Genomic DNA, 9,990 nt, shown 5'->3' on the forward strand with positions numbered 1-9,990 from the left:
TTTCAGGTGATAATGAAACAATGATGCTACCATAGTGATTTTTTTAATATTGATGAAATTTTATACTTGTGGGAAGATCTGTGTCCGATAAAATCTTATTTTCTTATTTATTTATTTGACAAGAAATGAATAACTTAAATATTTTATTATAAAATCTTTGCATTTTAAAGACACTCATATGATTATTAACTGAATACTACTTGGAATTAATTTTTGCATGAGGATTCTTCAGAAAGTATATAGGAAACTGTAATTAAAAGATGTTCATTTCAATGCAAAATCTTTTGAAATCCAGACATATGACTGGGTTTTCAAATTGATCACAGAGAATATGTACTATGAAAAACTTTGCATATATTTCAAATAAGCTCTTATTTTGGTTATATTTGCTACTACCTTTAAAAAATACCCTAAAATATGAATATGTCATGATGTAGTTAAAATGATTTTTCAAAAACGTATTTGTTTAGGAAGAAGGGGGAAAGGAAGAGAAAGAGGGAAATTGAGTGCTAGATGTAGGGTGAAGCAGAAGAAACCAGTCTAGGTCTTCAGCAAAGATGACAGGATCCCAGTTATCTGAGCCATTGTCTGGTCATCTGCTGCCTCCCAGTATCTGCACTGGCAGGAACCTAGGGTCAGGAGCTGGAGGTGAGTATTGGACACAAGCACCCCACAGAGGAAATGCATTTTAACCCCTAAATCAAATGTTCACTTCAAGTCAAATATTATAGATCAATATAATGAGATGATAGGCAACTTTTTAAAAGAAATAAAGAGACATGTGGAAGAATCACAATAAATGGTAACAGACATTTCTTTCTAGAAGAGAATTTGGAGAATGGAAATTAATGACAGCAGAGTTTATAAACTTCCCTGTAACATTTTTAAGGCTTTATTTAGTTGAAAATCTGGGTGACAGAGAGATAGGGGGAAGAAAATAGGGAGAGAGAGGGAGAATGAGAGAGAGAGAGAGAGAGAGAGAGAGAGAGAGAGAGAGAGAGAGAGAGAATATCTTCCACTGACTAGTTCATCCTCAAATGACCACAGAGCCAGATCGGACTGTACTGAAAGTAAGAACCTGAAACTCCATGCAAGTCTTCCACATGCCTGACAGGGGCCAAAGTATTTTATCATCAATTGCCTTCACTATTTTTGTTTATTTATTGTCTGAAAACCGTAATTTTTGGTAGAAACTGTCAACACCTTGAAAGAGATCATCATGAAGGAACACACTATGAATCTCCACTCTATGCTTAAAGAATGATTGAGTTCTGAGACAAACCTGCGTTGGTGCACTGAAAAAAGCAAACACAATCAGAAAATGGGGTTTCTGTGGAATAGAAAAGAGAGATGGAGAAAGGAGGAGAGGCAGGACTTGAGAGGACTGATAGTGTTGGAAATCTGAGAAGGCCAAGAAAGTGACTAGTGGTACATCAGCTGCTTCATGGTTCAGGGTAATTCTTAGATATTTGGTAACTCTCACAGGTCAAGAGCAGTGCCCACCACAACCAGTAACACCTCTGTTGACCTTTCTAGACATATATATTGTCCTCCTTCCTTTATCTGTTATATCTGAATCAGTTATAGCAATCGATAGTCTTAGTTTAACCCTAATATTTGCATGTGTCATTTTTTTCCAATTGTTGTTTCTCTTTCCTATTGAATACCTAAACATATCCCTTAAGATTGACCACAAAGTATTTTGCCCGCAGCTCCAATCGATATCAGTAACAATTTGTTCAGTTTTCATGAGCTGTGTGATAACTTCTGTTGTGCAGTTAACCTTATAATATTATAATAATCACTATATTGCATTTATATCCTCTTCTAAACTTGCAGTTCACTCATGTTTTTGTGTTAATTTGTCTTTCTCAGTGTATATTATGGAGCCATGGACATAGATGATACTCAGAAAAACTTACTGGCTAATACTGAGAACATGTTTGTGAGAACTCAATGAAAGAATATCTGCAAAATGGATTTCCTACCGCCTGAACAAATGGAAAAGGGTTTCTTCAAACTATATGTTCATTATAAACCAGAGTCTAAATTAATAGCTCTCAAAAATGACATTAAATGTGGTTTATTCAGTGATTAGTGTGTAACAGGAATTATAATACATGCCTTTTGTATTCATGGCAGCATGTAATCATCAGATATTTGTTTTGGGTAAATTTTCTTTTCCATGTTTGATAAAGATAAGAAAGCTGAAATTTAGGGAGATGCAATAGCCTGTTCAAATTTAATCTAAAAATTAGGAGACAGAGGATTTAAATCTTGGGACCAAAATAACTCATATTATAGTTTCCTCAGCTCTTTCCTACCAACTTTTTACTTCCCCCTTAAAATATCTATTCCTTATCTCTCTCTCTCTTTTTCAAACATGTTTGGCTCATATATCCCTGACCAGAGACTATATTCTAGGTAACTTAAGGACAGTGACTGTTTCATAGGCAACTCAACATCCATCTCATTGACCAAAAAATCTAATAAACTAAAGTTAATGTGCAAACATATATATAAGGAATAAGATGACCAATTTGTTTTAAATGCATTTTAAAGAGGTCCCCTTAACTGATGACACAAAAATAATAATAAAGCTCTTAGATATTTTTGTGGGAGTTGCTTAGCAAACAATTGACATTAAAAACTGAGAACATCCAAATATTGCTTGTACTAAAAATACTGAAAAAATATTTCAAGACTGGGTGCATGTTATCCCATTGTCCTTCACAAGAGGGCGTCCTTGATCTGTGCTACTGTGGCCTTCTACATTCCTCATCCCAATATGTTTTCAGTTTCGCTATGCATGAGAATCTATAAACTTATATGAGAAGCATAAGTTTCAAAAGGAATAGATTTTATTTTTATTTTTCATTCTGTGTGCTATGCTTTGGCAGATCTTTGCTAACATGAAGCATTTTAAAAAATTGTACTTGCAAAGATTTCAGAAAATCTACACAGAATGACATATTTTTGATACAATTTAATTTACACATTTTATGAATTTATTTTTTTTTGTATCTTCTCTATCCCAAGCAATATATCCCGTTATGTGATTAATGTGTTTTAACAAAGCCAGCTTTGTCTCCAAGTAAAAATTTGATTACACCTTCCCGAATTTGCTTGGTCTTGACTCCGTAAACAATTGGGTTCATAGTGGGAGGCAGTATCAGATAAAGGTTGGCCACAATAATGTGTATGTGGTGGGGTATATTGTGTCCTCCAAAACGATGTGTGAAAAAAGTGAAAAAAGCGGGGACATAGGTGGTTATGATGGCACAGATATGAGCTGTGCAGGTGCTGAAGGCTTTGTGGCGAGCGTCTGCTGAAGACAGGCTCACTACTGCCCGCAAGATCATAGTGTAAGACGCAGAGATACAGCAAATGTCAAACACCCCAATGAGGAGAGCAACCATCAGCCCATAAACAGCATTGGCTTTCACACTGCCACAGGATACCTTGGCCACAGACATGTGGTCACAGTAGGTGTGGGGAATGAAGTTTCCCTGACAGTAAGGCAGGCGCTTAGTGAGGAAAGGGAATGGGGTGATGAGCATCACACTCCTCAAGAAAGTGGCAAGTCCAGCTTTAGCAATGACAGGGTTGGTCAGGATGGTAGAATATCGAAGGGGGTAGCAGACGGCCACATAGCGATCCAAGGCCATTAACATGAGCACCCCAGACTCCATCCCAGTCAACATATGGACAAAAAACATCTGGGCCAGACAGGCATTAAAGTCGATCTCCTTGAGGTTGAGCCAGAATATGCATAGCATGTTTGGTACAGTGGTGGTGCACAAGGTGACATCGGTGAAGGAGAGCAGGGCCAGGAAGTAGTACATAGCCTGGTGCAGGGCCTCCTCATGGCCAATGAGGTAGATGAGCCCGCAGATCCCTACAACAGCAGTAATATACAGGAGACAGAATGGCAGAGAAATCCAAATGTGTGCGTCTTCCAACCCAGGAACACCATTCAAGATGAAGGTTCCTGGTGTCAGGCTGGAGCTATTGGTCCCAGACATAATGACTGACAGGAGGAAAGCATTTCATGGGGTTTGACAGCAATGGTTTTCTAGATAGGAGAGAAAGAAATGCATTTAGAGACCAAATAAGAAACACTGGTTCAGCTAATATGATTTGCAAATGCTATGAACATTCACTTCACTTGGATAATTGTGATTTTTTTCAGTCTATCAGGAGAAACTTTGTGCTATGGTATCTGAGGGCCATTAGACAGTCTTATCTCACTCAATGACCTATTGTGAATTTTATCTAAGCTACTATCCTACCTGCACACGCCTTACAGTCCAGCACATCACCAAGCCCAAGCAGGGCTGAGACTGACTGTCACTATTCAAAAAGCCACTTCTGGTCTCTCCTCTCAGATTCTTCCCACACTAGTTGCATTTGAATCTTTCACTGAAATCACTTAAATTTATAGAATCTTCCTAATCCAACCACTCTTACTCAGCAATTTAGCTACCCAGTTCTCATGGCAACTAAAAAATTAGCACTTCAGTTTGCCTTGAGGATTATGAAAAAAAAAAAAGACTGCATCCCTAATTCCAGTAATGCCCTATATTTCTTGCTCACAATAATACATTAGATAGTCAGTGAATTGTACTATCTGGGAACAAGCATGCTGTAATTACCGAGGATTCAGTGTATCTGATACTTGAACTCCATCTGATATTCAGACTGAGAGTTTCCACATTGTGGAGTTTCAAAGTAACCTCTTGAAGAGAAGAAAAAAAAAAACTTCCAGCTCATTCGAAAACTTCATTTTATACTGTTTTAATGAAGATTTGAATTCAGTTAGACACAGTATTCTTTACCTTCTGTCTTCCTTGCTGTGTCACATTAAAGAAAAATGTTCCCTATCCACTACATTTACACTCAGGAAACCCACGGAGTTCCAACAACCACTGAATATACTACTTTATTTAAATATTATACTTACCTTAATTGCTGAATAGATAACCAGTATGAAGTACAGTGTTACACTTTTTAATTACTACTTCTTGTAGAGGAAATAGAGAATTAAATTGTATTTAAAATGATTTACAGATTGAGAGGTGTTGGAGAAAAACTTTGCTAAATATTTCTTTTAAGAAATTGAAAATGATCTCTAAAGCTCCATGAAGCAAAGTTAATAACAAACACCCTTTGTCAACCTGCATAATTAGATACTTGGAGTGTGATGGAATAGATTATGGCTGTGAAGCCACAGACATAAATTATTTTGACTCTTGAAGTTACTACTGCAGCCACTTTTACTTTCTAAAGTACACAAAAATCTCCAAGGAGCCAATGAAATACAAAAGAACTACATAATTAGGGTCTCTGGCTCCTAGCTGTAACTGGATCTCATATAAATGATTCTTTTCTGGAAGCAAACTCTCAGAATATCGCTTCATAAATGTCAGCATATGAAGAAATCATCATCTCCTAAACCTGGACCAGAGAAGTTTAAGGAATACAACTTCTGGGGCCCACCACCTTTTTGTAGATAACACCATGAAGTGAATGAGGTGAAAGGAAGATGAGACAAAGTTCCCTGGAAATCACACAGAAGGAAAAAGAGCCATTACCCCCAAAGAGATACATTTTCCCTCCGACTGCTGTGGCTTTTGGTTCTCTTTCTGTCTGTTCCAATGGATTGTGTTCTTTTCCAGCAATAGCTGCATTGACCCCAAATCAGTATTTTTGAAAATTGTCCACTCACCTCAGTGCTAGGTACAATTAAATCGCCACACATGGCTGAGAATCCTTAGGAGTTTCTTGAAATCTGGGATGAAATCTTCTTACATATGATGTTTTGGTTTCTCTGGGGGGATAATTAGCAAGTTGTCCCAGGCTGATCGAGTCTCCACAATTAGCTGTCACACTGGGCTCTGAAGGAACCTGGGGGCCACAGATCTGTACTCAGAAACTTGTAAACACACTGAAGGATAATACTTTCTCCTAAGTGAGAAGTGTGGCCACCAAGTCTACTCTGAATAAAGTAGCCTTTTTGAAAAAAATATGTATTCTTTTATTATTCTCAACACATAGAAATAACCACCCAAAGATGTTTTCTGTATTTTTATAACTATTGTGTATTCAGAGTTGTTCAAAAATATATTTCAGATGAAATTGGATTGTTCACACTGTTTCTGAATAGTATTTTGTGGATATTTCTCATGAATTTTGTATATTTTAAAGATCCCTTTAAATAAAAGAAGAATAAAAGCATTCTTCTTAAGTGTTAAAATATATCATGTGCAATAGCTAACATCTTTAAGAAGTGTTTGTTTTCAGCAGCAACCACATACTAAATGTATCAATCGCTGTTTTCCCCAAAGCTTCCAAACACTTCTCAGAATATTCTTCCAAAGTACAGTAATGAGTCAATTATTTAAACATAACTTTAATCATTTCAAAGCACTGATGACCATGTTCTTCCAAATTCTGTGATTGTAAACACCAATAGGTTTGTATCACATCTAGGCATATTTACTGAAGATTTGATAGACAAAATTAAAATCTTAATTTCAGTGAATGAAATGTTCTCTGGCAGTTAAGATGCTAGATGAGATGCTCTCACTCGTTTTTTGGAGTACTTAGGATTGGCACTTGGCTCAGGTTCCTTGTCCCAACTTCCCACTAATGCAGAATCTGGGAGCTATTGGGTGATAGCTATTGGGAGCTATTGAGAGATAGCTATTGGGTAAGGTTTCTGTCACCCACCTGGGAGACCTGGATTGAGTTCCTAGCACACTTGAGAGCCAGTACAGGATTATATCCATAATAGCCATGCCCAGCTGGGCTATGCTGCAACACCCAGCAGCAAGAGCTGAGACTGTGGTAGGGCTATGCCAGACTGGGTCAAAGCAACCACTAGCATGCACAAGATGTAGGGCTGGGAAGGGGTCTGATAGAAGAACTTTGGGAACCCCTGCTTAAGACCAGGGCTGTGGGTGGACTGTGCTGGGCAAAGCTATGGCATCTTTTGGTGCTTGTATGCATTGAGTCTGATGATGGACCAGGCTGGGCTAAGCTCAAGCACACATTAGCACTCATGAGAGCCCAAATACATATGTGCTGGGCTAGGCTAGGCTGTTGTACTAGATAGGTCACACATGAGCTGGGTCTGGGGGTGGGTCAGGCTGGGTTAGGCTGCAGCACCCACAGGTGAGAGCCAGAATGGGTGTGGGCCAGTTGGGCTAGGTCACAGTACCTGTGACTGGGGGCTGGCCATGTCAGGCTTGGCCATAGCACTCACCAGTGTATACAATTTCTGAGGCTCAGAAGGGCCTGACAGAGAAATTGTGGGCACTTCCTTGCTGGGCTGCAGCTTCCATCGATAAGCCTGAGAACCAGTGCTGGACACATGTTAGGCTGAGCTAATTTGAAGCACTCATGGGTGTGCATGAGAGACAGATGAGATTGCCTAGGCTAGGCTGTAGCACCTGCTGACCACTGTAGTATATCTCCCTCTATATTAAAGTCGGTTAAAGCAATCCAGTTCTGGCAATCACAGTTCATAAAATATATAGTTTTTATTTAAGTATTTTTTCCTCTCCTCAAGTGGGTGTATCCAGTGAGTCATTCCAAATTCTTACTGACATTAATGCCAAACATACTTCCCAGGTGGTGATGATAACCATATTTACCTCATCTTATATACAAGTATGAGAATGGCCATATGAATCCAAATGATTGTCCCGGCAGCACAGCATCAAAACCAAGTGAGCAGGCAAAGAGTTCCCTGAAGTGCTGCCAGTTTCACGTAAACAGAGCAAGGGGATGACAGGATTGATAGAATTAGCACTGACATTCTGGGCAGTCTGTCATGCTTTTCTCTAACATTGACACAATCTGTTTATGTGCATCTTCTGGAGTCTCATTAGGCTGGCTAGCTGATATTCTTTATTCTTTGCTATGTATTCCCAACAGTGCTTAGACCAAAGTGAAACAAGCACAACAAGTTTACTTGAAATTACATGTCCTGTTACATTTTATACATCTATTCCAGAGGGACTAACTAAAGTTAAATTATGTAACAAATTTAATAGCTTCCAATTTCACTTTTCTAGAAAATTGATTAAACATTTAAATACTTGTTTCTTGAATTTTACAGCATATTATTAACAAGCATTGTCTCCTAAACTCATGATTTTTGAATTTTATGTTGAGTCTTGGTCTATAATTTCTGTTTTGTATTAAATGAAGTGTAATATAGCATTGATTTATTTCATATTCAATATATTTTTCTCTCTAAAAAGCAATTTGTCACTCCTTCATGGATTGGCTTGGTCTTCTCTCCATACACAACTGGCTTTAAAGTGGGAGATGGCAAGAGACAAGAGACAAGAGACATAAAAATGTGGCCATGGTGAGGTATGATGAGTTCCCCAAAGCGATGAACGAAGAAGTTGAAGAAGGCTGGGACGTAAGTCATGACAATGGCATATATCTGTGATGTGCAGGTACTGAAAGCTTTATGGTGAGCATCTGTAAATGACAAGTTGGCTAGAGCACAAACAATCATGATGTAAGACATGGAAATGCAGAACATATCAAATCCCCCAATTAGCACAGCAGCTATGAGACCACAGATAGCATTCATCTTGTCTTTGCCACAGGATAGTTTGGCCACAGAGATAAGGTCACAGTAGGTTTGGTGAAAAAGGCTACCCCTTTCGAGGAAAGTAAATGGGACCAGCTTTAGTAATCACAGTACTGGTGAGGATGGTGGAATAACGTCGAGGGTAGCAGACAGCCACATAGCAGTCCAGAGTCATTAGCATAAACACACCAGATTCAATGCCTGTTAGCATGTGGATGAAAAACATCTGCACAAGACAGGTATGAAAGTCATTCTGTTTGAGACTGAACCAAAAGATACATAACACACCGTGAGTGCACCCAGTAAGATCTGTAAGGGACAGCAAGGCTAGGAAGTAGTACATGGGGCGGTACAGGTCCTCTTCATAGCTGATAAGCTAGAGGAGCCAGCAATTCCCTGTTGCAGCAATAATGTTCATGAAACAGAATGGCAAGGAGATCCAGCACATGTGGTTTCTAAAACATCTTGACATCAGTCTGATGCTGATAGAAAACATGCTTTTCAACCAACTATAGTAGTTGGTCTGTAATTTGTTTTATCAGTTTCCTTTATTTAGATTATCTTCCTTCTTGGTTGTTCTCATGTGTGAGAGTTACAGAGCAAACCAGTTTGAGTTTTATCACTTTCTAGGTAAGAAAATGCTGACACAACACAACATTGTTCTTAGAATCTCTGTGTGGAGCCTTCTGCCTGCAGTCAGTAACTATGTATCTTTTTGTCTTAGGGTCACTTCCTTTTTATCCCTGTCTCATATGGCCTCTCCAACCACTGTTTCCCAGTGTCATTTAACACAAAACATCCTTCAAGTAAAATTCTTTTCTCAGGTCTTCTTTTCGGCACAATCCAGTATAAAATTGAATGTTGTTTTAAAATTAGAGTAGAAATATCACAAAACACCCAGATTCTACATATTTATATGATTTATTTAATGATATTACAGTTTAAATAAATGATATCATTATTACCCATATGTTAGTAATAATGCTGAATAGCACTGAATAATTATTCTTAAGTCATTCTATTAATAAAAAGCTAAGGGCCCGGTGGGGTGACCTAGCGGCTAACGTCCTAGCCTTGAATGCGCCAGGATCCCAAATGGGCGCCGGTTCTAATCCCAGCAGCTCCACTTCCCATCCAGCTCCCTGCTTGTAGCCTGGGAAAGCTGTCGAGGAGGGCCCAAAGGCTTGGGACCCTGCACCCGTGTGGGAGACCTGGAGGAAATTCCTGGCTCCTGGCTTCGGATCGGCAAAGCACTGGCCGTCGAGGTCACTTGGGGAGTGAATCATCAGACGGAAGATCTTCATCTCTGTCTCTCCTCCTCTCTGTGTATCTGACTTTGTAATAAAAATAAATAAATCTTTAAAAAAAAATCCAAG

At 38.7% G+C, this 9,990-nt stretch overlaps 1 protein-coding gene and 1 pseudogene across 1 annotated transcript; both read right to left on the bottom strand.

The window, feature by feature from the left end:
- Positions 1-3,059: 3,059 nt before the first annotated feature.
- On the bottom strand, positions 3,060-4,041 carry LOC101526670 (olfactory receptor 52N2). Its single transcript, XM_004590100.2, has one exon. It carries the CDS (start codon positions 4,023-4,025, stop codon positions 3,060-3,062), a length of 966 nt encoding a protein of 321 aa, XP_004590157.2. The 5' UTR covers positions 4,026-4,041.
- A 4,193-nt stretch (positions 4,042-8,234) lies between these two features.
- Positions 8,235-9,062, bottom strand: LOC101526419 (olfactory receptor 52N2-like; annotated as a pseudogene).
- Between the last annotated feature and the right edge of the window lie 928 nt (positions 9,063-9,990).

This window comes from Ochotona princeps, chromosome 4, assembly GCF_030435755.1.
Source record: "Ochotona princeps isolate mOchPri1 chromosome 4, mOchPri1.hap1, whole genome shotgun sequence".
NCBI classification, from domain to species: Eukaryota; Metazoa; Chordata; class Mammalia; order Lagomorpha; family Ochotonidae; genus Ochotona; species Ochotona princeps.

Coding starts and splice junctions, on each gene's coding strand:
- LOC101526670 (XM_004590100.2), bottom strand. CDS start 4,025: ATGTCTGGGACCAATAGCTCCAGCCTGACACCAGGAACCTTCATCTTG.